General features: G+C 60.1%; 2 protein-coding genes across 14 annotated transcripts in view; both read left to right on the top strand.

Annotated features, from left to right (window-relative positions):
• The window catches only part of NBEAL2 (neurobeachin like 2), a 34,432-nt gene extending 10,660 nt beyond the window's left edge, over window positions 1-23,772 (top strand). For 3 of the 13 annotated variants that reach the window (XM_024751504.1, XM_024751499.1, XM_024751506.1), the window contains exons 7-55: window positions 1,589-1,674; window positions 1,774-2,056; window positions 2,219-2,325; window positions 2,800-2,880; window positions 4,321-4,404; window positions 4,810-4,908; window positions 5,360-5,961; window positions 6,044-6,176; window positions 6,263-6,382; window positions 6,588-6,909; window positions 7,140-7,222; window positions 7,337-7,429; window positions 7,622-7,799; window positions 7,929-8,062; window positions 8,435-8,594; window positions 8,844-8,946; window positions 9,114-9,267; window positions 9,372-9,530; window positions 9,716-9,875; window positions 10,052-10,137; window positions 10,302-10,817; window positions 11,482-11,660; window positions 11,755-11,914; window positions 12,155-12,292; window positions 12,385-12,741; window positions 12,829-12,978; window positions 13,129-13,286; window positions 13,430-13,554; window positions 13,638-13,773; window positions 14,249-14,409; window positions 14,508-14,824; window positions 14,925-15,020; window positions 15,322-15,446; window positions 15,531-15,671; window positions 15,834-15,964; window positions 16,081-16,190; window positions 16,282-16,399; window positions 16,507-16,604; window positions 16,675-16,791; window positions 17,416-17,505; window positions 17,590-17,699; window positions 17,868-18,040; window positions 18,154-18,248; window positions 18,506-18,622; window positions 18,719-18,877; window positions 18,954-19,102; window positions 19,447-19,582; window positions 19,667-23,040; window positions 23,143-23,772. In XM_024751504.1, the coding sequence (XP_024607272.1) occupies window positions 1,589-1,674; window positions 1,774-2,056; window positions 2,219-2,325; window positions 2,800-2,880; window positions 4,321-4,404; window positions 4,810-4,908; window positions 5,360-5,961; window positions 6,044-6,176; window positions 6,263-6,382; window positions 6,588-6,909; window positions 7,140-7,222; window positions 7,337-7,429; window positions 7,622-7,799; window positions 7,929-8,062; window positions 8,435-8,594; window positions 8,844-8,946; window positions 9,114-9,267; window positions 9,372-9,530; window positions 9,716-9,875; window positions 10,052-10,137; window positions 10,302-10,817; window positions 11,482-11,660; window positions 11,755-11,914; window positions 12,155-12,292; window positions 12,385-12,741; window positions 12,829-12,978; window positions 13,129-13,286; window positions 13,430-13,554; window positions 13,638-13,773; window positions 14,249-14,409; window positions 14,508-14,824; window positions 14,925-15,020; window positions 15,322-15,446; window positions 15,531-15,671; window positions 15,834-15,964; window positions 16,081-16,190; window positions 16,282-16,399; window positions 16,507-16,604; window positions 16,675-16,791; window positions 17,416-17,505; window positions 17,590-17,699; window positions 17,868-18,040; window positions 18,154-18,248; window positions 18,506-18,622; window positions 18,719-18,877; window positions 18,954-19,102; window positions 19,447-19,582; window positions 19,667-19,768 (7,691 nt within the window). In that variant the 3' untranslated portion in view covers window positions 19,769-23,040; window positions 23,143-23,772. Of the gene's footprint in view, window positions 1-1,588; window positions 1,675-1,773; window positions 2,057-2,218; window positions 2,326-2,799; window positions 2,881-4,259; window positions 4,405-4,809; window positions 4,909-5,359; window positions 5,962-6,043; window positions 6,177-6,262; window positions 6,383-6,587; window positions 6,910-7,139; window positions 7,223-7,336; window positions 7,430-7,621; window positions 7,800-7,928; window positions 8,063-8,434; window positions 8,595-8,843; window positions 8,947-9,113; window positions 9,268-9,371; window positions 9,531-9,715; window positions 9,876-10,051; window positions 10,138-10,301; window positions 10,818-11,481; window positions 11,661-11,754; window positions 11,915-12,154; window positions 12,293-12,384; window positions 12,742-12,828; window positions 12,979-13,128; window positions 13,287-13,429; window positions 13,555-13,637; window positions 13,774-14,248; window positions 14,410-14,507; window positions 14,825-14,924; window positions 15,021-15,321; window positions 15,447-15,530; window positions 15,672-15,833; window positions 15,965-16,080; window positions 16,191-16,281; window positions 16,400-16,506; window positions 16,605-16,674; window positions 16,792-17,415; window positions 17,506-17,589; window positions 17,700-17,867; window positions 18,041-18,153; window positions 18,249-18,505; window positions 18,623-18,718; window positions 18,878-18,953; window positions 19,103-19,446; window positions 19,583-19,666; window positions 23,041-23,142 lie in introns of those variants that run through there. The other 10 variants (XM_024751507.1, XM_024751502.1, XM_024751508.1 and 7 more) reach the window with 7 other exon arrangements.
• On the top strand, window positions 22,409-23,462 carry LOC112403778 (death domain-containing membrane protein NRADD-like). Its single transcript, XM_024751433.1, has 4 exons — window positions 22,409-22,442; window positions 22,589-22,778; window positions 22,898-23,040; window positions 23,143-23,462. Exons 1-4 carry the CDS (start codon window positions 22,409-22,411, stop codon window positions 23,460-23,462), a joined length of 687 nt encoding a protein of 228 aa, XP_024607201.1.
• Window positions 23,773-26,555: the final 2,783 nt, after the last annotated feature.

A 26,555-nucleotide genomic window follows, 5' to 3' on the forward strand; every position in this document is an offset into this window, starting at 1 on the left:
CATGAGCCCCCTCCTTTGGTTCCCCATTGCATATGCAGGATAGGACCCACCTATGGCTGTACTCAGGGCTGGAAGAACCATGGGAATTTGAGTGGGCTTCCAAAGGCAAGTAGGAGTTCAGGGGCAGAGAGGAGAGGAAGGGCATGTCTGCACAAAATGAGTGATTTCTTTTTGCGGGGGAGTCGATTTCCCTTTCCCCTTCTCTCCTGTCTCTTGGACCCCCCCCCATTGCTTGTACCCCACTCTGATCTGGACTATCTTAAAACTCCCTGGTCCAATCTCTTTGTCCCTGTAGCTCCACCCAGTCTCCTCTCTTCCACAGGACAGTGTCTACATTAGGTGTCTCCCCTTCCTGCTCCCATACTCCCGGGGAAGCTGACCCCCCAGAACATCTCTGGCCACCTATTCTCCCTGGGTACCTTCTGCTCCTGAGTGTCTTCTCTCCTCTCATTGGAAGACACTGGCCAGAATTTCAGATGGGCTCCTGGCAGGATGCTGTCTGGACAGGGGCAGGCCAGGTTTGGGAAGGTGGTGGCCTAGGAAATATCTCAGTGTTTCTGGGATGCACCAGGGAGCTGTGGGCCTGGGTTTGGAACGAGGGCAACAGCTCCAAGAGGGGAGATGCCCCCTGGGAAGTCCCTGCCTCTGTTCTCCCACAGCCTGAGTACTCTTCTTAAAACACTGGATTTTGTTTCCCCTGCTGTAAATTCCTCAGTGGGGACCTGACATCCTCAGAATCCAATCGTCTCCACAGCCTTCCTTTCCAGCCCCGCTTGCTCTCTGCTCTCCAGCCATGGTCCTGTCCTCTCATTCCTAGAATCCAACTAGTTATCCCACCTTTGGTCTTTGCCCATACTCTTTCCTTTTCCTTTCCAGGCCAACTGCATTATCAGGCCTCACCTTGAAAGCCCTGTCCCCCGGGAGGACCCCCACCCCATCCCACTGGTATCAAGGCAGCTCTGCATTCCCCCCTCCAACGCACACACATTCATGTGACCCAGGGCTGGTCCTTTCTGCTCTCTGGGTTTCAGTTCGTGTCCTGGCATCCTGTCCAGCTTTACTGGAGCAGGGCCAGATGGGCCTCCCAGATATGACGCTGTGAAAGCCCCTAGAAGTCCCCAGTGGGGGTGTAGGGGGATGGTGTGTGGAGCATCTGTATGGTAGGTATGGCAGGGTCCCCAGAGCCGGTCACGGGATGCTCCAGCCATCACAGGGCAGAGGGACCAGGAGACTTGTATCTAAGAAACTAAACCCTGGGTTGCCATGGGGAAGTGCATGGGGGGTGCTCACCCTGGGGTCCTCATTTTGGGGCTTAAGGCTCCAGGGAGCTGGCTAGGCTCTCAGGGCAGGGCCATGCCCCCTACAAGCTCCCCAACGAAGGGCTGTGTCCTCAGACCTCCTAGCATAGAGTCATGACATTTTAGACTCCCAGCACAGAACCCGGTCTTCTCCCTCAGATTGGGCCTCCCAGCCCTGTTCCTTGACCCAGCCCCCCACTCCCAGCCCAGGGCACCCACCTCTTGTGTGGTCCCCCGGACCCACAGCCCTGCAAGCTTTGTGACATTGTCTTGCTCCCCACCCCCATCAGAGAGCCTGCAGGATGCAGATCACTTGCCGCCTGTGCTCCTGCTGCGTCTCATCCATCTCTTTGGTGCTGTCCTTGCAGGAGGGAAGGTAGGCCTGGAGGAGCCTGGGGGACCGAGGGTGGCTGTCTCAGGGTCTCTCTGCTGGGTGAGCCCTTTGCCCATTGCCCGTCTCTGCCCACACCTGCAGGAGAACGGGCAGAAGGCTGTGAGCGCTGGCACTGTTCAGGGCCTGCTGGATGTGGTGCGAGGCTGGGGCCATGGGCCGGCCCAGGACCCCCGCCTAGTGCCGCTGGCACTGGAGGCACTGGTGGGTGCGGTACATGTCCTGCATGCCAGCCGCACACCCCCCCGGGGGCCAGAGCTCCGAGCCCTGCTTGAGGGCTACTTCCGTGTCCTTAATGCCGACTGGCCGGCCGGGCCAAGCCTGGACCCGGAAGAGGCCCTCATCACCCTACGGGTCAGCATGCTCGGTGGGTATAGCCTCTTGGGCTCTTGGGGAGGTGGCACTAGCAGGGGAAGGCCCAAGTTATGATGGAAAGGCTGGCCTGGGCAGTATGGGAAGAAGGTTTAAGGCTGACCAGAGGCGCTGCTGAGACAGGCTTGGGCAGGGTTGACCCTTGACCTCTCCACAGATGCCATCCCCATGATGCTGGCATGTGAGGACCGGCCAGTGCTGCAGGCCACCTTCCTCAGCAACAATTGCTTTGAACACCTTATCCGCCTCATCCAGAACAGCAAGGTGGGCGGGGCCCAGGCTGGGGTGGGGGCACCACGTGTGCATGCCGAGCTGATGATGAGCATACTTGGGCTGGAGGGATGGCTTGCACTTCAGTGGGAGGGCCCGGGGCTCCGGATGGCTCTGGACCCCACATGAAGGGGGTGTTGTAGAAGGACAGGAACTGCCCTGGCCCCTTGTTTCCCTTTTCCCCAGCCCCAAACCTAGGGGCAGGAAGAAGGCTCAGCTGTTGCAGATGCAGTGCCTATTCCTGCCCACTTATCTGCCCCTGGCTCTGTCCCTTTGGGCAGGGTATGGGTGGCTCAGCTCCCCTACTCTTCCCTAGTGCCTGGTGGGGCGCTCGGCCTGGGGCTCAGGGCGCATCCTTCCCTATGGGGCGGAGCCCTGGCAACTGCCCCAGGTCCTGCTCTAATCCCACCCTTCCCTCATCTCTCTCCTCTGCCTCCTCCACCTTGTGCCTACCCCCCACCCCGACAGCTGTACTTGCAGGCCCGGGCGCCCCCTGAGGGGGACAGTGACCTGGCTACCTGGTTACTGACCGAGCCCGATGTCCAGAAGGTACCACCCTGGGGCTGACCAGCTCAGGCACCCACGTCCCTGGGCACCCACCCCCCGGGGCTCCCTCTTTGAGCCTTCTGCACTATGCAGGGGGAACGATGCCAGTCCTGGTATAGCCTAGTGATGGGGCTGGGTCCCCCATGCTGTCTCACCTACCTTCCAAATCCCAATCCTAGGAAATGGCACAGTTGTGATCTGTTCCCTGCCTTGTTATTAGTCTTGGGAGCTGGGGTTTGGCTATGCCAACCTGGAAGGAACCTTCGATACTCAGCCACCCCACCCCCATTGCACAGAAGGGGAAACAAGAGGCCAGATACTCAGGGATTTGGCTGTGGTCACTCACAGAGAAGGAGGTCCCCCACATGGGGCCACTTCTTTGCTTGGATCCTTGCACCTGCCCTAAGCAGGTCACTGGGAGTTCCCTATCCCCTCATGCCCTCATGACGTGCTCCCTGCCTCACCTTGCATGGGGGCTGTAGGAGGCTGTGGCGTGTCAGGGGCTTTGCATGGGGCACCTTCTCTCTGGTGGCTCAACACCTGGGCCCCCACCTCCAGAGCCCCGCCCTGGCTTTGTCCTCATGAAGCAGCCCTGTGTGTCTATTGCACTTGGCTGTTTTCTGAGAACCTGCATGTCCATTCATCTACAAAGCAGGCAAGGCCAGTGAGACCCCTGCTTTTTACGGATGAGGAAACTGAGGCCTGGAGGAGGGAAAAGATTGCCGGAGGTCCCTTAGGGAGTCAGGCAGAGCTGGGACCAAGGGCCCCATGGAGCCAAAATACAGCCTGGCACCTGCTGACAAACTCTCCAAGCCCTCCTGACTTCTCAGCCCCTCAGTAGGGCAGGGTGAAGGAGTAGCATGCCTCTGGCTGTTGGGTTCAGCCAGGGTGAGCCTCAGCATCCCCACCTGGATCTAGGGGAAAGGGGCAGGGTAGGACTTAAAGGTCTCGAAGGTTCTTCTGGTTCTAACATCCTGTGATTGATTGTCCCTAAATTCCCCAACCCCCTGTCAATCATCGTGGGTGATGGGGCACTTGCCAGCCTGCCTGCACATGTGTTTAGCTTGGGTGGCGATGGGTGGAGACCGGGGCCCATAAACCCACCGGACAGTGGAGGGCAGAGGGCTGTGGCCAAAGAGTTCACTGGTGATCTGTCCCAGTATCCCAGTGAGGCCCTTCCCAGCCTTGGTTTCTTCCCTGGCTTCTCTGTCAGAGTGGGCCTTGCCAAGCTGCTTGGCAGCTTGGGCAAGGGTAGAGGGCCTGGTGGCTTCTGTTCTAGCACTATATGGCCCGGACAGGGTTTCCACAATTCCAGGGCCCCAAGCCAGCTCAGCTACTTGCCTTGGGGCATCTGTTCCTGTCCCTGCACCCTTTTATTGCAGGGTGCCGCCAGCTGCGACGTCCTGGCACCTGCCTCTCCTGACTGCCCCTCCCCACCCCAAGGTACTGGACCAGGACACAGACGCCATTGCAGTCCACGTAGTCAGAGTGTTGACCTGCATCATGAGCGGCTCCCCCTCCGCCAAGGTGAGGATGCTGCGGTCCTGCTGTGGTAGGGGCATGGGATGGGTGTTAAGTGGATCAGCTGTCTCTAGAACAGGCCTGGCTGATGGCTGTCAGAGCAAGTGAGCTGGGGAGGTGACCATTCTGCCCTCTGGGGTACGGCTCAGCCCCCTGGGCGAGCATGGTCATTAGTGAGTCCTGGGAGCTGGCTATCCTGGCTCAGAGCTGGAGGGCGGAAGGATGCTTATGGCTGACCACCATCTGCAGCCTTCCAAGGTAGACCTATTCCCCTGCTAGCACTGTGACCCAGAGGCAGAGCCAGGCAAGGGGGCCCTGAAAGGTGATGCCTCCTCCAGGGTTCCTGTAGGGTGTGAGTGCGCCCTGGGGCCCACATACACACTCACTCCTTTCCCACACATCCCTGCACAGGAGGTGTTTAAGGAGCGCATCGGCTACCCTCACCTGCAAGAGGTTCTGCAGAGTCACGGTCCCCCCACCCATCGACTGTTGCAAGAGCTGCTCAACATGGTGAGGGCAAGGGCTTGGGGGCAGGGTCCCAAGGGCAGCCAGGAGTGAGTCAGGGCTACCACGGAAGGTGAGCTCTCCACCTTAGGGGACCATGTTGACTATGTGTGAGCTGGGGCCTGACCCTGTGTGTCAGGGTCACTGGGGTGAGGATTCTGAGCTGCATGGGGCCCAGAAGCTGCTGCATGTTAGCAAGCCCCAGGATGATCCTAGGAATAGGCAGTTGGGGTTTAGGCCAACCCAGACCGAAAGCCAAGGGTTGTTGTTGGTAGCGATGGTTGTCTGAGCACCTCTGGCTTTCCTGAGCCTCAAACACAACCTGTGAGCTGGGTGGGGTAGCACATGTTGTGTTCCCATGCTTTAGGCAAGTAAACTGAGACAGGAAGTCCCACTGTTGGCGGGGTGGCCTGTTCCATGCCAGTTGCCCGGGAACTATCATTCTCTCCACCCGCAGGCTGTGGAGGGCAACCACGGCACGTGTCCGCCACCCCCAATCCGCAATGAGCAGCCGGTGCTGGTGCTGATGCGGTGGCTGCCAGCACTGCCCACAGCTGAGCTGCGCCTCTTCCTAGCACAGCGCCTCTGGTGGCTCTGTGACAGCTGCCCTGCCAGCCGTGCCACGTGTGTCCAGGCCGGTCTGGTGGGCTGCCTGTTGGAGACACTCAGCGAGGGGGTAGCCCTGGGGGACCGCTGCCAGGAGCAGCTGCTGGCACTGCTGCAAGCATTGGGCCACGTGTCACTAAGGCCCTTGGAGCTGCGTCGCCTGCTTCGTCCCCCACCAGGTCTGGACTCAGGGCCGGGTGGAGCTGAGGCCGGGGCTGCCCGACACGCAGGTGCCATCATCCGCGCGCTCTCAGGCATGGCCCGGCACCAGGGCCCAGCACGAGCCCTGTGCTACTTTGACCTCACGCCCAGCATGGCGGGTATCATGGTACCCCCTGTGCAGCGATGGCCAGGACCTGGCTTTACCTTCCATGCCTGGCTGTGTCTGCACCCCACGGCTGTAACACCTGCCCCGGGCCCCACCCGGCCGCTCCAGCGAAAGCAACTGTACAGGTGGGTGACTGCTAGGGACCAGGGCGTGGTGCCAGGGTGAGCAGGAGAACCAGCGGGCATAACTGGCTTGGCCTGCCCCCAGCTTCTTCACCAGCAGCGGCTCAGGGTTTGAAGCCTTCTTCACGGCGGCTGGGACCCTGGTGGTGGCCGTGTGCACCCGGAAGGAGTACTTGACCATGAGCTTGCCTGAAGTGTCCTTTGCCGACTCTGCCTGGGTGAGCCTCCGTCCTCATGTGGCCCAGGGAGGTGGAGGGGACACCACGTCCCAACCTGTGACCTGATGTTGTGGCTTCTGTTCTAGCACTGTGTGGGCATTGTCCATGTGCCCGGGCGCCGGCCCTTCAGCCAGAACCTGGTGCATGTCTACAAAGACGGCCATCTGGTGAAGACAGCACCCCTTCGCTGCCCCTCCCTTAGTGAGGTGTGCCAGGCAGGGTTTAGGGAGGCTTGGGCAGCTGGGGGCACTTGGACAGGGTGGGGCCTGGAGCCCCGTGTTCCCCCTCCCCCACCCCACAGGCCTCAGCCTCTGGGGCCTGTGCAGCCTTGGGGGTCACCGAGGAACTGAATGCAGGTGGAACCCCAGGCTCTGCTGTGACCTGACCACTCCCCCAACCCTGGCCCCACAGCCTTTCTCCTCCTGCTGTATCGGCTCTGCTGGGCACCGCACAACGACCACCACCACGGGCCTGCCTGCGCCACCTGTCCCCGCTGCCCTGGCTCACACTCACCCCTCCCTCACCCGCTCCCAGTCAGTCCCAGCCACCACAGGGCTTGGCTGGGGGTCCGGGCTGGTGGCCCCTCTGCAGGAGGGCAGCATCAGCTCCACCCTCGCAGGCACACAGGACACTCGGTGGGGCAGCCCCACATCCCTGGAGGGCGAGCTGGGGGCTGTGGCCATCTTCCATGAAGCCCTGCAGGCGGCAGCCCTGCGGGTCCTGTGCACCCTGGGTATGCAGCGCCGTCCCCGTGCCCTGCCCCAGCCCCTACCGCTTTGCCCCAGGACCCAACTGGTTGGGTCTCAACAAGTGCCCAGGCCAGAAACGAGGGGTCTGGTGGGGGGAAGGTGTCCCTGCGGGGGGGTGGGGTCTGTCCTCTTATCAGGCAGAGAAGAGGCAGGCTGTGTGTGGGGTTTGGCCAGAAGCCCAGCCAGGTCTGAAGCCCCCCTGCCTACCCCCCAGGGCCCAATGAGACAGCACCCTTCAAGCCCGAGGGTGAACTGCATGAACTTGGCACCAGGCTGCTCCTCCATTACTCACCTCAGGTACTGCGGAGGTGGGCAGTTGGCTTAATCCCGCTCCCTCCCCCTGCCTCCCACCCTCTGTCTCCCGCCACCTCCTCCACTGAGCCTTGCTGCCTGCTCACCCCCTGTCCGCAGGCCTGTAAGAACAACATCTGCCTGGACCTGTCCCCTGGTCACGGGCTGGATGGCCGCCTGACAGGCCACAGGGTGGAGACCTGGGACGTGAAGGTGTGTGCGCATGTGACCAGTGTGTGCAGGAAGCATGAGCGTGGGCACGTGTGTACAGGGCGGGCTGGGGAGTGGCACCGTGCCCTGAGAGGTCTTGAGGAGACCCAGATTTCCAGACTGGAGGGTCTGCTGGGATGGAGTGGGGCAGGAGATGGCTGGGTGCCGCCCTCTCATGGTGGCCCCCACCCGCAGGATGTGGTGAATTGCGTGGGAGGCATGGGTGCCCTGCTGCCCCTGCTGGAACGAGTGGCTACACAGCCCCAAGAAGCCGAGGCAGGTCCAGCAGAAACACATGACCTTGTGGGGCCCGAACTGACCTCTGGCCACAACGCCCCCCAGGGACTGCTTCTCCCACTGGGCAGGTCCTCAGGTAAGTGTCCCTGCTGCCTGAACTGGGTGGGGGGAGATCTTGGCATGGTTGGGGGACTGGACTGCTTGAGGTCTCTGTGGCCACTGGCAGGCCTTTGAGGTACATCTGTTCCCTTCCTGGTGGCGGTAGAGGAGCGAATGGAGAGGAATGCAGTGGCTGCCTTTCTGCTGATGCTGCGGAACTTCCTACAGGGCCATGCTGTAAACCAGGAGAGCCTGGTGCAGTGCCAGGGGCCTGCCATCATTGGGGCCCTCCTGCGCAAGGTGGGGCCTGCTGGGGCAGGTGGGGAGGGGACTGCCCTGTCTGACTAAGGGGACTGATTGGAGGGACCAAGAAGGGGAGCCTGATGGCATCAGTCAGGGAGGGCCTCCTGGGAGAGGTGGCATTTGAGCAGGACCTTGAAAGGCTGGGCAGGGTTTGGCTATGAGGGTCTGGGGGGAGTAGCAGAACAGCAGGGCACCTGCACAGCAGTCTGGGAGCTTGCACTTCAGAGATGGCAGGGAGCCACTGAAGTGTTTTGAGCAGGCAGAATGCTTGTGTCCATCTGCCTGTGCAGGGCAGGGTGGAAACTGGGAGGCCTGAGAGTGGGCGGGCAGGGCCTGATATCTCACCCCAGCTCCTCTGTCCTCCCCCAGGTCCCCAGCTGGGCCATGGACATGAATGTGCTCATGTCTGCCCAGCTTCTGATGGAGCAGGTGGCAGCCGAGGGCGGTGGGACCCTCCTGTACCTGCTCTACCAGCATTTGCTCTTCAACTTTCACCTCTGGACCCTTAGCAACTTTGCTGTGCGCCTGGGTAGGTGTGGGGACTTGGGTAAGGGGTTGCCGCCAGGCAGGATGTTGGTGGAGGTTCTGAGAAGCTATAGCCCTGTGGGTGATCTGAGGGGACATATCTGCCCTGAGGCATCTGAGGGGACCATGACCCTCTCCTGGTGGGGGGTGGAGGTGGGCAGGGAGGTCTGGCAGGGGCATGGCCCCTATCTTGGAGGATGGAAGGGACCCGGCTCAGTCAGGTAGCCTGAGCCCTCTGCCGATTCCCACTTAGGCCACATCCAGTACGTGTCTAGCATAGTCCGTGAGCATAGACAAAAGCTGCGGAAGAAGTATGGGGTCCAGTTCATCCTCGATGCTCTGCGCACTCACTACAGGTGAGGCTGGTGGGGGCAGATGGGGTGGGGTGCTGACACTGCAGCTTCTGGCCTTGGGGGCAGGTCTGTTCAGTCCCCCAGCTCACCTGCCCACTTGCCCTGTTCTCCCCTCCATGCCCCTGTGTTCTCCTGGCCCTGGGTGCATGTTTCTGCTGGGACCTGCCCAGCCTACAGCGGGAGCGCCCCCTAGCGGCTGATGACCTGCGCACAGTGCAGACTTCACTCCTGGGCCTGGCGCGGGAGTTTCTGGTGCGGAGCTCTTCCACTGACGACCTGCAGGTGGTGCTGAACTTTCTGGCGGCCGCGGGTGATGATGGCCAGGTAAGCTGGAGGTTGGCGAGGGTGAGACTGGGAGGAGGGGTGGAGTGTGGACCACGTTCAGGGTTGGGGGGTGGCCGGCTCAGTGTGAGACTTTGTATCCCCAGGTGCTGGGTGCGCTGGACCTGCTGCTGGCACTGCTGCAGGGCTCCCCAGCACAGGAGTCTCTGGCTTTCTTCCTGCTGGAGCCAGGGAACTTTGAGGTGCTGCTGGCACTGCTGGTGCGGCCAAGGCCCACGCCCTTGCTGCCCGACCGAGTCTGCAAGGTACACTCAGCTCACGCCTGACCCTGGCATCCTAATTCACGGGGGCCCCCGCCTGAGTCCAGAGAGGTGCAGAAGGCCTTAGGCTGGTGGGTGAAGCTGCCTTTGCAGGCCTCTTGGAGCCACACACCTGCGTGGTGACTCACCCTCCTACAGTAACTTTCCCCGTGATGACAACCCCTACACAGATCCTGCGCAGACTGCAGCAGAATGAGCGCTTACCTGAGTGCAGCCGCCAGCGGCTCCGGCTGCGAGAGTGTGGCCTCCAGGGTCTCGTTGCCTGCCTGCCGGAGGGGGCCGTTTCCCCCCAGCTCTGCCAGGGCCTCTTCAAGCTGTTCCTGGGGGCAGGTACAACCTGGTTGGGGCCAAGAGGCAGGCCAAGTAGAGGGGTGATGTGGATCCAGGAACCAGGGCAGGTGGGAATAGGGAAGGTGTTGGTGCCAAGGGACCAAGGCTGAGCCAGCAGAGGAGCACAGTCCCTCTCTGGGGTCAGTCCCTCAGGCCTTTTCTGGCCGTTTTCCCAGATTGCCTGAACCTCTCAGATCTATTGGCTGTGGTGCAGCTCTCCCTGCAGGCTGACCTCAGCATCCGCCTAGACATCTGTCGTCAGGTGAGTGGGAAGTGAAAGCTTTGTTGGGGGTTGGGGGGCGGCTTCTACCCTGCAGACTTTGCCTGTGACGAGGGGTCTCTGGAGGCCTCTCATGCAAAGGCCCCGGGAGGAGGGGCTGGGACAGGCTGTCGGATGAGTCCCTCACTTGCTGTGCCCTGGCCCAGCAGCTCTTCCACCTCATCTACGGACAGCCAGACGTAGTGCGGCTGCTGGCCCGACAGGCTGGCTGGCAGGATGTGCTGACCCGGCTGTTTGTCCTGGAAGCCGTCACAGCTGGCAGTCCCCTGCCCTTTACCCCCGAGCCACCCACCTCTCCGGAGCCAGCCTTACACAAGCCACCCACTGAGTCACCTGAGCCTTCAGACGTCTTCCTGCCCGCGGAGGTCCCCTGCCCTGACCCTGACGCCTTTTACCAGGCTCTTTCCCCATTCTCCACACCCTTTGAGCTGGGCCCGGAACGGGCCAGTGTGAGTTCAGGCAATACTGCTGGCGGTGGCAGTGGCAGTGGGACTCTCACTCCAGCCAGCCAGCCTGGCACCCCTTCCCCGCTGGATGGGCCCCGGTCCTTCCCTATTGCCCAGGGCCGCCACAGCTCCAGTCTCTCCAATGTGCTGGAGGATGGCAGCCTGCCAGAGCCCACCATCAGTGGGGATGACACCTCTAATACAAGCAACCCTCAGGTGAGGCGGGCCCACCCTCTACCACTGTACGGCACCAAGGGAGGGCACTTCTGGGACACGGGGCAGGCAGCGTAGCTTTTCCACAGGTGTTGCCCTATTTGACATCAGGGCTACAATTGCTATTCGGGTCTGGCGCTGCCGCCTCGTAGCTTTTATCTGCAATGTGTTCCCTGGGGGGTGGGGGGTATTCTGGAACAGGGCCAAGTCATGCTGAGACAAGAGTTGGGGGCACTAACCAGGCTTCAGAAGGCCCTAGAGAGCCTGTGAGGCAGGGACTTCACAGGGCCTGTGGGCAGTATTGCTCTAAGGGTCTTGCCTGTGCTTCTGGATCCGGGGGTGGGCGTCTGCTTATTCCATGGCATTCTTCCAGAGAATTCTAGGACAGTCCTTGAGGCCTGTGAGGACTGTGAGGTAACCGTGTGAACTACCTCATCTCCTCTTAGGAGTCCTGGAATCCCAGGATCCTCCCTGGAACTCGGGCAGTGGCTGAGGCCCACACCATCTGTTTAGGCCTTTAGCACCAGACTGGCTCGGCTGTTGGCCAAAGGCTTGGCTCCCTGCTGTCCCTACTAGTGGGTGGGCGGACGTGCTGAACAGGGATGGTAGTGGGGCAGTGATTGCCTCCCTCCCCAGCCCGCACCCCACACACCCCCTGTGTCCGCAGCAAACCTGTGAGGAGGAGCTTTGTAACCTGCTCACCAACGTGCTGTTCTCGGTGACTTGGTGGGGAGTGGATGGCAGTGACGAGGCTGCCTGGCGGGAGCGCGGCCAGGTCTTCTCCGTGCTCACCCAGCTGGGGGCCTCGGCCACGCTTGTGCGCCCACCAGACTGCATCAAGCGCAGGTGAGGGGGTGACTCAGGAGGGGGAAGAGCCTCGGGGAAACCTGGGGCCAAGAAGGCGGTCAGGGAGACACCTGAGTCCCTCGCCCCTCTCCAGCCTCCTGGAGATGATGCTGGAGTCAGCCCTGACCGACATCAAAGAGGCCCCTGTTGGGGTCCTGGCCAGCCTCACCCAGCAGGCGCTCTGGCTGCTGCGCCTGCTGCAGGACTTCCTGTGTGCCGAGGGCCACGGTAACCAGGAGCTGTGGAGTGAGAAGGTATGACAGCTCCGAGGGGCACGTGCTCAACGTTCTCGTGCACCTGAGGGCATCTGGTCTGGGAGGTGGATGAGTACCCGTGTGCCGTCATGGGTTCATCAGCTCCACTATCTGTGAGCGTAGGTTTATCTGTATGTACAAACCCTCCCTGGCCTCCAGCCCAAACCTTACCTTGCTCTTGCCCCATGGGCTTTTGGCCTCCTCTGGTGATGGCCGCCTGGAATATATGGTGTGTGGCAGCTCTTTGAAGGTGTGTGCAGCCTGCTTGATCGCCTGGGGGCCTGGCTGCACCTGGCCGATGGCACAGCAGATCTCCGAGAGATGGCACAGATTGGCCTGCGCCTCGTGCTTGGCTACATTGTGCTGGAGGACCCACAGGTGAGCACAGGGTGGGACTGAGGGGAGGGTGTGTGCTGGGTATAGGGAACTCCGGGAGTAGCTGGTGACACCTGCACCCCTTCCGTCCACAGCTGCACGCCCAGGCCTACGTAAAGCTGCACGCACTGATGCAGACTGCAGTGCCCATGCGCCGGGAGGAGGCTTGTTATGTGCTCTCCAAGCTGGAGGCGGTGCTGGCGCGGGCGCTGAACACCCCAGCCTCAGAGGCCCCCACCGGGGACGGGGAGCCCCCAGCTGCAGCCACTGCTGCAGAGCGCTGCTCATGGCTGGTACCGCTGGTGCGCACACTGCTGAACCGTGCCTACGGGCCCCTGGGGCTGCAGTGGGGGCTGCCTTCCCTGCCTCCCACCAACGGCAGCCCCACCTTCTTCGAGGACTTCCAGGCCTTTTGTGCCACCCCCGAATGGCGTCACTTCATCGACAAGCAGGTGCCTGGAGCTGGGGGCACGGGCAGAGAAGTGCGAGCTGGGGACCCACATCGAGCACCGGTCTCCTGTCCCTGTCCCATCCTCCAGGTGCAGCCCACCATGTCGCAGTTCGAAATGGACACCTATGCTAAGAGCCACGACCTCATGTCAGGCTTCTGGAATGCCTGCTACGACATGCTCATGAGCAGTGGGCAGCGGCGCCAGCGGGAGCGGGCACACGGTCGTCGGGCCTTCCAGGTGTGCGACCCGAGGCGGGGGGCGGGGAGCTGCTCCACACGTGGGCCCAGAGGACGGCTGATGGGACGGAGTGGAGAAACGGGGACAGCACATGAAGCAGCCAGCAGGACTCACCCGTTCCTCCACCCTACCCACCCCCCCACTCCTCAGGAGCTGGTGCTGGAACCTGCACAGCGGCGGGCGCGCTTGGAGGGGCTGCGGTACACAGCGGCCCTGAAGCAGCAGGCAGCGCAGCACTCGACCGCCCTGCTGCACTGGGGGGCGCTGTGGCGTCAGCTCTCTAGCCCCTGTGGGGCCTGGGCCCTGAGGTGGGCGGGGTTCTGGGTGGAGTCCGGGTGGGGTGGGGCTTGGGAGGGAGGAGCTGGGAGGGTGCCTTTGGGGGTGAAGCCTGGGAGGAACCCAGAGGTCTATAGCCTTGTGCCCGTGACCATCGCTGGGGACGTATCTGTAGGGACCCGCCCACCCCCCGCTGGAAGCTCTCCAGTGCCGAGACATACTCGCGCATGCGTCTGAAGCTGGTGCCCAACCATCACTTCAACCCTCACCTGGAAGCCAGTGCCCTACGCGACAACCTGGGTGAGAGGGTGTGCTGAGCTGGGTCCACCTAACCTCGTACGCCCTGTCTTGTCTCTGGCTGAGCACCCTTGGGCCCATTGCAGGTGAGGCCCCCCTGACACCCACAGAGGAGGCCTCCCTGCCTCTAGCAGTGACCAAAGAGGCCAAAGTCAGCAGCCTACCCGAGGAGCTGCAGGAAGACCAGCTGGGTGAGGATGAGCTGGCTGCGCTGGAGACCGCGTGAGTGGGGCTGGGAAAGAGCTGATTGATGGGGGCAACGGGTCTGCTCCAGTGTGTGCTGGCCGGTGGTGGAATTGACTCCGGAGTCTGTTTCCCCTCCCGCTGAAAGGGATGGTCCAAAATCAGGTGGGAGTATTGGGCACAGCTATAACAGGATGGATAGTTGCTCTTTCATGGCTCGGCACCCCAGAGCAGGATTGAGAAACACAAACCAGACTAGGATGGGGGCCCATGGGAGCAGGCAGGGGCTGAGTGAGGGAAGCTGGGGACGGGGGTTGGTGTCCTGGCAAGACATTCAGAGGCCCAGGTTTCGGGGCGGGGACTGTGGTCAGTCTGGACCCTGGGCAGCTCCTCCTCCTCTGGGAGTCATGAGCTGTGTACCTCATGACTTGGTGGCACTCCGAGAGTGTGGTCCTTGGGCTTGTCAGAAAGGGGACCCCAGAGTCTGGTGCCTAAAGTGGGTGCTGGCCCCCAGGTTGGAGGCCGCAGAACTGGATGAGCAGCATGAGAAGCTGGTGCTGTCAGCTGAGTGCCAGCTGGTCACAGTGGTGGCTGTGGTCCCAGGACTGCTGGAGGTCACCACACAGCACGTGTATTTCTACGATGGCAGCGCTGAGCGTGTGGAAACCGAGGAGGGTGTGTTCTGATGGAACGGGACGGAGGGACGGCAGGGATGGCTGGGGTGCGGTGGGGCTGGGGCGAGTGACTTCTGCACTTGCTGTCCGTCCCCACAGGTATCGGCCATGACTTCCGGCGCCCACTGGCCCAGCTCCGCGAGGTCCACCTGCGGCGTTTCAACCTGCGCCGTTCGGCGCTTGAGCTCTTCTTCATTGATCAGGCCAACTACTTCCTCAACTTCCCCTGCAAGATGGGTGGGGCCACGGCCTCATCTCCGTGCCAGGCCCCCAGGCCCCAACCCTGCCCCATCCCACCCCACACCCAGGTGCGGAACCAGGTGTACTCGTGGCTCCTGCGCCTGCAACCCCCTACCCAAGGCTACCTGAGCAGCCGCTCCCCCCAGGAGATGCTGCGCGCCTCAGGCCTTACCCAGGTGAGAGCCCTGGAGTGTGAGGATCGGGTGAGGTCAGGGCCCTGCGGTTGGGAAGAGGGCTGGCAGCCCAGCTGGCTCACCTCTTGCCCCTGCCCCCCAGAAATGGGTACAGCGTGAGATCTCCAACTTCGAGTACCTGATGCAACTCAACACCATTGCGGGGCGGACCTACAATGACTTATCTCAGTACCCTGTGGTGAGGGCATGCTCCCCATCTCCCCCACTCCTCTGGTCTGCCAGCCCTGGTTCACCCAAGTGTGGGTACTGATGGTGGACCGAGCCCTGAGCTTGGTCCTGGGCGGGTGCTGTCTGAGGCCTGGCCTCTGTTCTCCCCGAAGGGAATCCTGTCCCAGACAGTCCCTCCTGCTCCCCTGCAGCCCCTCCACTTGGTGCATCCCCACCTGTGGGCTCCACTCATCTTCTTGAGGGTGAGGGTGAGGGCAGGGCAGGTAGGCCATCAGGACCCTCATGCAGCTCCTGCCCGGGTGGGCGGCCAGTTCCCCTGGGTCCTACAGGACTATGTGTCCCCAACGTTGGACCTCAGCAACCCCGTCGTCTTCCGGGACCTGTCCAAGCCCATCGGTGTGGTGAATCCCAAGCATGCCCAGCTTGTGAGAGAGAAGTGAGTGCCTGAGTGAGGCTGGGCTCGGGGGTTGGGAGGGACAAGAGGAGGGCTTCTGCTGACTCCCCCCGACTGTTGCTCTAGGTACGAGAGCTTCGAGGACCCAGCGGGCACCATTGACAAATTCCACTATGGCACCCACTATTCCAACGCAGCAGGTGTGATGCACTACCTCATCCGCGTGGAACCCTTCACCTCCCTGCACGTCCAGCTGCAGAGTGGCCGGTGCGGAGGGGCAGGCAGATGGGGCAGGGCAGGGTGGATGAAGGGAAGAGGCGGGTCTTCCAGGCATCCTGGACCCTCTGGCTCCCGGCTTTCCTGCGGCCACACCTTCTCCCCCACTGTCTCCCTTCTCTCTACCTCACTTTGGCCCGTGCCCCTCCCTAGCTTTGACTGCTCTGACCGGCAGTTCCACTCGGTGGCAGCAGCCTGGCAGGCCCGCCTGGAGAGCCCAGCCGACGTGAAGGAGCTCATCCCAGAGTTCTTCTACTTCCCTGATTTCCTGGAGAACCAGAACGGTAGGAGCTGGCGTCGGGGCAGGAGGTGTGGGGATGGAGAGCTCGGGTTGGGGGCGGTGGCCAGGGAGCAGGTGAAGGTGGCGCAGAGAGACAGCTGACCCGGTCTTCTGTGCCAGGCTTTGACCTGGGCTGCCTGCAGCTGACCAACGAGAAGGTAGGCGACGTGGTGCTGCCCCCGTGGGCCAGCTCTCCTGAGGACTTCATCCAGCAGCACCGCCAGGCTCTGGTGAGATGAGCACACGCAGACAGGCGGGCAGCCGGGGTTGGTGCGGGGGGGTCAGCCGTTCCTGGACTGACTGCCTCCTCCCCGCCCCCAGGAATCAGAATATGTGTCCGCCCACCTCCACGAGTGGATCGACCTCATCTTTGGCTACAAGCAGCGGGGGCCAGCTGCAGAGGAGGCCCTCAACGTCTTCTATTACTGCACCTATGAGGGTGAGCAGTGTCCTTGACTCAAGTGGGAGCCGGGGCACAGAGGAGGGGTGAGTGCAGTGGGCACAGAGGGAGTCCTGACTGTCCTGCCCTTCCTGTCTGATGCTCAGGGGCCGTGGACCTGGACCAAGTGGCAGATGAGCGGGAACGGAAGGCTCTGGAGGGCATTATCAGCAACTTCGGGCAGACACCCTGTCAGCTGCTGAAGGTAAGGCCAGCTTGGAAAACAGTGGTGAGGGATGCCCTGGCCACAGTGCTGATCAGCCACTTGCCCACAGGAGCCACATCCAGCTCGGCTTTCAGCTGAGGAAGCAGCCCAACGCCTTGCACGTCTGGACACTAACTCACCTAGCATATTCCAGCACCTGGACCAGCTCAAGGCCTTCTTCGCAGAGGTGAGAGGAGGCAGGGTGTCGACTTCTTACTTTGTGAAATTCGTTGAATCCCGTTGTCCTTACCAGCCTCTTGGGGCAGGTGGAAAACCTAAATCAAGGTCACTGATGCTAAGACATCTTAGAAAAAGAGGTAAACATCACAGGAGATGGGAGTGCGGGTGGGATGCCTTCTTCGTGAGGAAGAGTCAGGACAAGGTGTTGACTCACCTGACCATCCTTAGGGAGACCAGAAGGAGGGAGTCCGGCCTTAGATACTCTACCTCACCTTCCTGTCTGCATCCCAGAATGCCCCCAAGTCTGACGTGTTTAGGCTCTTCTCTCCTCCTGCTAGCAGGCTCAGAGCCGTGGAGTAATGGGTTGGGATGACCACAGCTGAAACCAAGCTTGACACCCTGGAAGGATCTTCCTTGTCCATCTGGTTTCTCACTCACTTTCTGAGACGCCCTGAAGGCACACTGGTCTCTGATGCCTATTCCTCTGAGGGACCTCTGTCTGTATGATGCCTAGCCTGTGACCCCTGGGGGCTGAGGGCCAGGGACTGAGTCGTGTTCCAGGGAGCAGGTAGTGTAGTGAGAGCCCTAGCTGGCTGCTCAGGCACAGCTAGCCTTGCTCCGCCCCCTGCAGGTCATCAGTGATGGCGTGCCCCTAGTGCTGGCCCTGGTTCCCCACCGGCAGCCCCATTCCTTCATTACCCAGGGCTCCGCAGACCTTTTGGTAAGTGCACTGGGCCGGGCCCCATCTCAGCTCCAACCCCTTTCTGACTGCCCCAAACCCACCTCTGTCCCCTCTTGCCCGCAGGTGACTGTGAGTGCCAGTGGGCTACTGGGCACCCACAGCTGGTTGCCCTATGACCGTAATATAAGCAATTACTTCAGCTTCAGCAAAGACCCCACCGTGGGCAACCCCAAGTAAGACAGAGGGCTGTGGGCAGGGGTGGGCTCTAAATACCCTGCACCCCAAGTCATCTCCCCACCCAAACAGAATGCAGGCCAGCTGCAGGCTCTGGCCAAGATTTCTGAGGGCCTGGGTTCTCCTTTGTGGCCTGACCTCACCTGTGGTCCTCCTCACTGGGTCAGGATGCAGCGACTGCTGAGTGGCCCTTGGGTGCCAGGTGGTGGTGTGAGTGGGCAGGCCCTGGCAGCAGCCCCAGACGGAAAGCTGGTGTTCAGTGGTGGCCATTGGGATGGCAGCCTGCGGGTGACGTCACTACCCCGGGGCAAGCTGTTGAAGCAGCTCAGCTGCCACCTCGGTATGTGCAGTCTTGGACTCGGGGTGTGCAGGTGGGAGTAGGGTTCCAAGGCTAGCCAGGGAGGGGGTAACCACTCTGTTCTGCTGGTACCCTCCCCTCCCCTTTCCATTCAGATGTAGTAACCTGCCTTTCACTGGACACCTGTGGCATCTACCTCATCTCAGGCTCCCGGGACACCACATGCATGGTGTGGCGGCTCCTGCAGCAGGTATGCTGGGTGGCAGCCCTCCGGGGCCCCCATAGTCCAGATCTGCAGTCCATCTGCCCCTCAGTGGGCCTCTCCAGTCCTGCCCTGTTCTCTTCTCCTTCCCTCTGCTACCATGAGCAAGTCTGGGGCTCCACAGCCCTCCAGCTCTCCAGCTTTGGACAAGACCCTCACTTTTCCGAGCTTTAGCCTTCTCACTCATTCAGGGGCCAAGGTAGTGGGAGGCCCCAGTCCTGAGCCAGCTCTCGTGTTCCCCACAGGGTGGTCTCTCGGTGGGGCTGGCATCAAAGCCTGTGCAGGTCCTATACGGGCATGAGGCTGCAGTGAGCTGTGTGGCCATCAGCACTGAACTTGACATGGCGGTGTCTGGATCCGAGGTGTGTGTATGCCTGTGTCCAGGGGAGGCTGTTTGCTGGGCACTGCCCCTGGAGCTCACACACCCCTGCCTAGCACCCTAAGCTGCCTTCCTGCAGGACGGAACTGTGATCATCCACACTGTACGCCGTGGCCAGTTTGTGGCCGCACTAAGGCACCCAGGAGCCACGTTGCCTGGACCTGTGTCCCACGTGGCGCTGGGGTCTGAGGGCCAGATCCTGGTGCAGAGCTCAGCGCGGGAGCGTCTGGGGGCCCAGGTACGGGAAAGGGGCGCCCAGCCAAGATAGGGGTGGTTGGGATTCTGTCCTTGCTGACACCTCCTGCTTCCTCCAGGTCACCTACTCCTTGCACCTATACTCGGTGAACGGGAGGTTGCGGGCTTCACTGCCCTTGGTAGAGCAGCCCACAGCCCTGGCGGTGACGGAGGACTTTGTTCTGCTGGGCACAGCCCAGTGTGCCCTGCACATCCTCCATTTGAACAAGTGAGCCCCACTGTTTATGGGTTTGTGATACTTCAGGGTGGTGGTCATTGGCAGAGGACACTAGGAGGTGCCCCCGTGGACCCACATCCCCTTTACATGTCTGTGGACACATTCTTCAAGGCCTGTCACCTGTCCTCCCATCCCCCAATGGGGAGATCTTGCCCTGGGCCTCCCTTAGCCACACACTTGTGGGAGGTCCCTTTCTGTGTCAGGATTTTAATCGAGTCATCCTTCAAATGAGGACTGGGAGGTAGATGGGAGAATGGAGAGACATCTATCTGCTGGATCAAAGCTTCCTTGTAGTTGCGAGTTCGTATATATATATCCCCCCTCCCTCCCTCCAGACTGCTGCCGGCCGCGCCTCCCCTGCCCATGAAGGTGCCCATCCGTAGCGTGGCTGTGACCAAGGAGCGCAGCCACGTGCTCGTGGGCTTGGAAGACGGCAAGCTTATCGTGGTGGGCGCAGGGCAGCCCTCTGAGGTGAGGATGAGGGCCGGGAGGGCCTCGAACGGGATGGGGAAATGACGGTCCTGGCTGACCCCAGCCTGCTCCTGCTCCTACCAGGTGCGCAGCAGCCAGTTAGCGCGGAAGCTGTGGCGATCCTCCCGGCGCATCTCCCAGGTGTCCTCTGGGGAGACAGAGTACAACCCTGGAGAGGCGCGCTGACAGCCTGCCCTTCCCCGCCCCGCAGCTCCGCCCCCAGCGGGCTTCGCCCAGGAGTCCAAGGAGAGGGTGACATCCAGCCCACACTCTGGCAGGGGGTGGGCGGGGCCCCACCTCTGCCCAGCTCAGGGATTGGTGGACGATATCATTCCAGGAAGTCCTGCCCCTCGCCGGCAGAGGGGCCTCCCGGAGTCCCAGCGCTGGCCTCAGCAGCCGCACAGCACTTTTTGCACAGCCTTGGGTGGGGAGCCCAGGTTCCCAAGCCCCCGTCCCGGCAGAGTACAGGGGCCGGGCCGTGGCCTGAATCCTAAGGGCGGCCCCCCGCTCTCGCATCTCAGCAATAAACCTGGACTAGTTTTGTAGCTCTTCCGCCTCCAAGCATATGTGCACGCGCGGCGTCTCAACCCGCCCTGGCCACAGTCCCGGGCTAGCGTCCCCCTGGTCCATGAGCACCTGCGGCGACCCGTCTCCTCCCCAACCACACCGCCCTTGTCCCTAAGGGCCCCGGCTGCAGTTTCTCCAGCAGCTGCCCGCTCAGTCCCCCCTTCGGGCTTACCTCCACGCATGTGTGCGTTCCGGGGCCGGGCGGGGCAAGACCGTGGGCGGCCCCGCCCATTCGGTGTCCGGCCCGCCTCCTGTCTGCGCCTCTCGGGCGGGTAAGAACCTGGTATCCCCAGGGATTCCACTCTGACTTCCCGGCCAGCCCAAGGCCCGGAGGCCCCGTCCCGCCCAGCTGAGCAGATCCTGGGACCCGCGGAGGGTCGGCCCCCACAGGTCAGGAGCGGGTTGGGGACACAGCTTCGGGTCTTTCTGGACGGAGGGAGCCAAGGCTGCCTCTCTGCCCCCCATTTCCAGACCCGAAATCCTGTGCAGTTGTGGTGCCGGCTTCTGGGTTGGATTGCCTGTGGGAAGTCGGGGAAGTGTGGGCGTGTGTGCATATTCTGTGGGCCTCGAGATGGGTGTGTGTGGGAGTTGGTAGAGGCACAGCTCGGGGTGGGCCGGGCACAAGGCTTGGCTGTCTCTGCGAGCGTTAGTCACAAGCTCACCCACCAACCCGGATCCAGAAAGTGCTCCTTATGTGGTAAGTGACACAAATGTACATACACAACCTTCAGGTGGCAAGGGTCACCACAGCCTCAGTGCCAGACCCACTTGCCGACTGTGTGCTTTACCATACACATGGGCCTCTGGCCTTGTGGAGGGAAGTGAGTTTGGAGTGCCTGGGTTGGACCAGGTCGGATGTGGATGTGGGGGAATTGGAGGACCTTCCCCCAGGTCTCATCTCTATCCCTTTTCCAGGCAAAGTCCCCTCCACTGCCCAGACCAGGGTCTCTTCCCCAGGCCTCAGGAGGTAGGTCCCAGCAGGATCAGCCTTGTAAGTACAGATGGGTCCTGGATTGAGTGTTCTTCAGGTTTCTGGCCTCCAGGCCCTCTCCAAATTCCCAGATGAGAAAGGACCGGGGGTCCTCTGGGCCCACATGCCATCTGCCCTTGCTGAACCCACCAAGGAACCCTCCTGTCCAGCCCCGGAGCAAGAGGTGAGGGCTGGACACTGACCCTAGAGGCAGGAGTGGGAGCTTAGTCACTCCAGGGACTATGCTCTTGCTGACAACTCTGGAAAGCTTCCTACCAGCTAGTAAGTCTCCACCTGGCTCTGGCTTAGATGGGGATGGGAGTCTCCCTGTGCTATCCCTGGACTCAGACCAGGCGTTTGCCATGGTCTTTGAGACAGGGTGTTTTCCAGTGTGCCCTTTTCCATCCAGAGCTGCAATATGGTCTCCTCCAGCTTTGGCCAGCTGGGGCCAGCAATATCACTTCCACCCCATTTGACACTGGAGGAAACTGGTCCAGATTGGCGACTGGGGAGATTGGGGGGTAGGTACCCAGTCCTGGAATGAATCAGGATGAAGTGAGCCAGGAAAGCGGGACAGACTACCCCAAGGGACTCCTGACTTCAGGCTTGAGGAATTTCCCCCATGTCCCTATACACAGCCCCTTCTGGACTCAGAGAAGTCTCCCAGCTCCTTTTTCTGAGTGCTGCCCATGACATTCCAACCCCTTCTCTAAGATGCAGCCACTGGGAGCACTGCTAGCTGGCAGAACCATGCTTCACAACTCCAGCCACAGGGAAGGCATGGTGCATGTGGGTTAAGTACTTCTTGATCCAGATTTTGGGCACTGAGAGGGTAGGATGAGAGGTATCCATGGGCCCCTGGCCTTGCAGGCCATACACAAGTCCAGTCACAGGCTTTGGAATCCCTGTTTCTTGTGCCCTGCCTGCACTGGATTGTGGGGACAACTGGCCTGCAGGCAGAAGTTAGCAGCAGCATTTACTTGCCTTTCGGATCAGTTTTATTTTGCAAAAATCTACAAGGTCTCCTCTGCACAGAGGCTCCCACAGGGACCAAAATAAATCAGTGTGCTCTCACAGTCCAGAGTTGGTGGGGGAGACAGGACACAGTTTAGTGCCATAGTAGGCAGAGGAGATGCACCAGGAGCCAGAAAAGGGAGCCTGGGAGAGATCAGGAAAGACTTCCCAGAGTAGATTTCCTGCCAGTTTGTCAGATGGCAAAGGTAGACCAGCAAGAGCAGACGTCTGGAAGCCCGGAGAAGGTACATCTGGGAAGGGCTAGATGTCCAAGCATGGCGAGCCAAGGGGAGGCTGTGGGAGATGAGGGTGGGGAACGAACCAGTCAGCTTTTGACGCCACTGTATGAACTTCTGACTCTACACAGCAGGGACTATGATTTCCAGTCTTTCTAGCAGCAAAGTCTACGTCTGCTGCCTCCTTGCCCCTGACCTTGTCTGTCCTTTCCTCCACAGATAAGTCCCGGAGGGAGCAGGACAGGGACAGGGAAGGGGTGTGGGCAGGGGCAGGGGGAGCCCTGGCCCCCGGTACCTCCTCCTCATTCCCCCCTGAGCCTCCAGGGGCCTCAGGCAGCAATATCCCTGTCTACTGTGCCCTCCTGGCCTCTGTGGCCCTCAGTGTGCTTGCCTACATGGCCTTCAAGTGGTAGGTGGTCTGGGCATTGCCCTCTGGTAACCTCCCTCCCCATCTGGGCTCCCAACCAGCTCCCTGTCTGTCTCAGTGAAGGCTGGAGCAGGCTGGCAGGTTCCCCCTGCTCCCCACAGCTGGTGCTCACGTAAACAAAGACAGCAGCTGGCCAAAGCTCGGACTGCAGAGCTGGGGGCCTTCAACAGGGACCAGATGCCTGGGGAGAGCAGTGTCTTCTGGGACTCTCCTAGCAGCCTGGAGCCCTGTGTCCCCAGCCAGGGTGAGCCCCTTTCCCCAAACTGTAGTCCTTCACACCTACCTAGCTCTGCCCCACCACAAAGCCTGCCTAACCCTCATGTGTCCCTCATGTCTCCCATCCCAGGGCTACATCCTGAACTTGGCTGCCGGCTTTACCTCCATCTCCCTCGGCAGCAGCAGGAGGAAGTGGAACAGCTCCTGGAGGTGTCGGGTGAACCTGACAAAGGCTGGCGGGGCCTGGCGGGCCACCTGGGCTACCAGGCTGAGGCAGTGGAGACCATGGCTCAGAGCCAGGTGCCAGCCTACACCCTGCTGAGGTACTGGGCTGTCCAAGGCGGCAGTGGTGCCACCCTCAGGGTGCTAGCAGATGCGCTGGCTGTCCTGGGCTGTGAAGATGTGGTCTGGGCCCTGGGCCCACTGGCTGAGGACTGCTCCGTGGTGTGACGCTCCACAGCCTGGACTCTCAGGGAACCTGCTCTGGTGCTCCCACCACCCCCAGCTCATACACCTTCCCTTTCACGGGCTTCCTGGCACTGGTGACCTCGGCCTGCTGTTCTGGGGGGACACGGAAGATCCAGGCACCACTCACCTCCCCTCGCCCTACATTCCTCCAGGACAGGGACCAGGATATTGGGGGGGAGGGGTTGATAGTGAGGAGCAGTCCTGCCCTCCTGATCCCCACTCCACCTCCTCTTACTTAGCCTCAACTGTCTTTTCTACTTTTGTATCCCATATTAAAGGCAACTTTGGACTACTGGCCTGGCTCTGTCTGGTTCCGTGGGCCTGTGAGACAGTTGGATAGCTATGTGGCAGAGGCCCAGAAAAAGGATGGGATCCCTAGAAGGTGGGAAAAGCCCCTGAGTTGGCAGGCAGTGTGTTCCCGCATTAGATGTGTGAGCTCTGCGGGCAGAGTGTATGTAGTTCACATCCTGCATCTGCCATTCACTGGCTGAATTGTGTTAGGAAGCATTTTACCTTTTTGAACTTCAGCTTCCTGAGCTGGAGAACAATAAATAGACTGGCACATTCAGAAGCCTCCCACCAAGACTCTCAGGCCTTGGGTTTGAGACCATTTTCCTGACTTGTGCTGTGACTAGCCTCAAGGGCTGGAAGCCTGCCCCACCCCTAGGCAGAAAGCAAGAGGCAGTTCCGAGGCAAAGTGAACTGCCTCTGAACTGGTCCTGGGAAGCTAGTTACCAAGGGCCTCATGTCATCTCCAGGTGAGGAAAAGGAAGAAAGTGTTCTTTCACGACCCATGCTCCAGACTCGAAGAGGGAGGTCCAAACATGCTTCCACACAAGCCAAGCACAGGCAAGTCATCCCACCTACCTGAGGGGCTGTTGAGGACAGGGCAGCTGCAGCCAGACCACCTGCACCCCTCGCATATGCCCACCCTGAATGGAGGAGCAGGCAGGTCAGTTACTGTGCCTTTGGAGGGGGTTGCTAAAGCAGACAGGCCCTGCCTAGGAAGAAACAATGGCTGCCATCCTGGTGTCCATCAGGATCAGGGCACTTAAGAAGCACAGTCACCTAAACTCAGGAGACTTGGGTCCAGTCATGATCCAGGGGCCCGGACTAGAGCCTGTCTCCTAGCTGAGATGTGACCTGCATTGGCTGTTCTGTGAGTACCAAACTCATCAGACTGCTGCTATTCCTATGCCTCAGAGTTTACCAGGACTGCTTAACCCTGTAAATCTTATACTTAAAATCAGGGCAGGTTTGGAGCCACCATCATCCAGAGATGAAAGCAGGAAAAGCTTGGTGTTTGGTCAGCCATAAACAGGCCAAAGCACTGGAGACATCACACCTACTTTGGCAGGGAGTTGGCCAGAGGGCTATCAAGGGTTAGATCGGCAATGAGGGTGAAATCCCTCATTGAGAGGAATGAACAGGTCCTGGATTAGCTGGTAACTCTCTTCACCACTGAGGGGATTTGAGCCTAAAGGTTTCAAGGGGTGTGTGTTTCAAGATCTTCCCCTCCCAAACTCCAGAGGAGGTAAAATAACTGAGAATTCCTCTGCCAAGAGGTCCTTTCTGAAACTTGACAGCTCTCTGGTCACCGCCCTTTAATGAAAGGCTACCTAGATCTCCTTGGAAAATCTGAAACCTGGACCCTCAGGTAAAACTATGAGTTTGACTTGGTTGCCAGCAGCAGTGCATGTGGCTGCACCTCTGCATGGGAGACCTACCCAAAAGAGAAACACTTTCTTTTAATCTGCTCAAGCACATTAGTTGAAACATTTTCTTTACTGTTAAGGGTGGGGGGCGGGGGACTTCCCTGGTGGCACAGTGGTTAAGAATCCGCCTGCCAATGCAGGGGACACAGGTTCGAGCCCTGGTCCGGGAAGATCCCACATGCCGCAGAGCAACTAAGCCCGTGCGCCACAACTCCTGAGCCTGTGCTCTAGAGCCTACGAGCCACAACTACTGAGCCTGCACGCCTAGAGCCCGTGCTCTGCAACAAGAGAAGCCACCATAGTGAGAAGCCCGCTCACTGTAACAAAGAGTAGTCCCTGCTCGCCACTAGAGAAAGCCCGTGCGCAGCAACAAAGACCCAACACAGCCTAAAAATAAAAATATGTGCTATCAACATTTCAAATGTTTAAAAATAAATAAAATAAAATGTTAAGGGGGTTAAATTAGGGTCCCTCCATTTGATATAATAATGTGCTTGAGTTAAACAGTTTAAGGCTGCAGTACCATGGGAAAATACTTTGGCTACATTGTTAAATAGCATGTCTAATGATATGTCTTTAAAATAGGTGTTTTTCTCCTTTTTTCACAATTTCTTTAATACAAGGATATGAGATGAGTTACTGAGCCTCTCTGAACCTTAGTCTCCTCATCCGAACAGTGCCAATTCCTGTGCCTCCAGGTTGTGAGGATCAAAGGAGCACAACCTGAGCTCTAAGTGCCCAGTAGGCAGTGACTGTTCCAACTGCTGCCCACCCCATCCAATATCTGGCGGGTCACAGCCTCTTCCCCAAGGGCATTGCTGCAATGAGCAAAATCACCCCAGTGAGGAAGAGATGGTACCAGTCTCTGCAAAGATGGGCTGGGCCCCAGGCTGGCCTGAAACCTTTGGCCCTTCTCACTGCCCAGATAACTGGTCCATCAAGGATGGGGTGTGTCTCCACTGAGCTGTGTCCTCCAGAAGATGTCTGCTCTCATTACCTGAGCACTGTACCCCTTTATCGGGGTAGTCCCTCTAGGATCCAAGCCCAGTGTCAGAAGGCATGGTGGGGAGTCAGGGAACCCAAACATCAAATGAGCATTCCTGTGGACTCTGGGAACTCAAATCTCTGGAGGGAAGAGGTTCATTCCCTTTCACCAGCCAAAAGGTACAAAGGGAAGACAAGTGCCTTTCTCTTGACTGGCTTATTAACCAAAGTAAAGAAGCCCAGCGCCAGAGAGGTCGCAGGTCCACTTCCTTTGCTCAGGAATGTGTGTGTAAGATGCCTACCTCAGTCACAGTGGGACCTGTGGGGAAGACCTGGGATAAACTCCAATCTCAAGAATTAATTTTGGACTTCACAC

The sequence above is a fragment of the Neophocaena asiaeorientalis genome, unplaced genomic scaffold (genome assembly GCF_003031525.2).
Source record: "Neophocaena asiaeorientalis asiaeorientalis breed wild unplaced genomic scaffold, Neophocaena_asiaeorientalis_V1.1 scaffold221, whole genome shotgun sequence".
Taxonomy (NCBI): domain Eukaryota; kingdom Metazoa; phylum Chordata; class Mammalia; order Artiodactyla; family Phocoenidae; genus Neophocaena; species Neophocaena asiaeorientalis.

What these genes read in the sequence shown, in the direction of transcription:
- LOC112403778 (XM_024751433.1), top strand. Translation starts at nt 22,409, where the DNA reads ATGGCGAGCCAAGGGGAGGCTGTGGGAGATGAGG. An exon ending in GGAGGCTGTGGGAGATGAGG is followed by an intron (nt 22,443 to 22,588) that starts GTGGGGAACGAA and finishes TTTCCTCCACAG; the next exon opens with ATAAGTCCCGGAGGGAGCAG. An exon ending in GCCTACATGGCCTTCAAGTG is followed by an intron (nt 22,779 to 22,897) that starts GTAGGTGGTCTG and finishes TGCTCCCCACAG; the next exon opens with CTGGTGCTCACGTAAACAAA.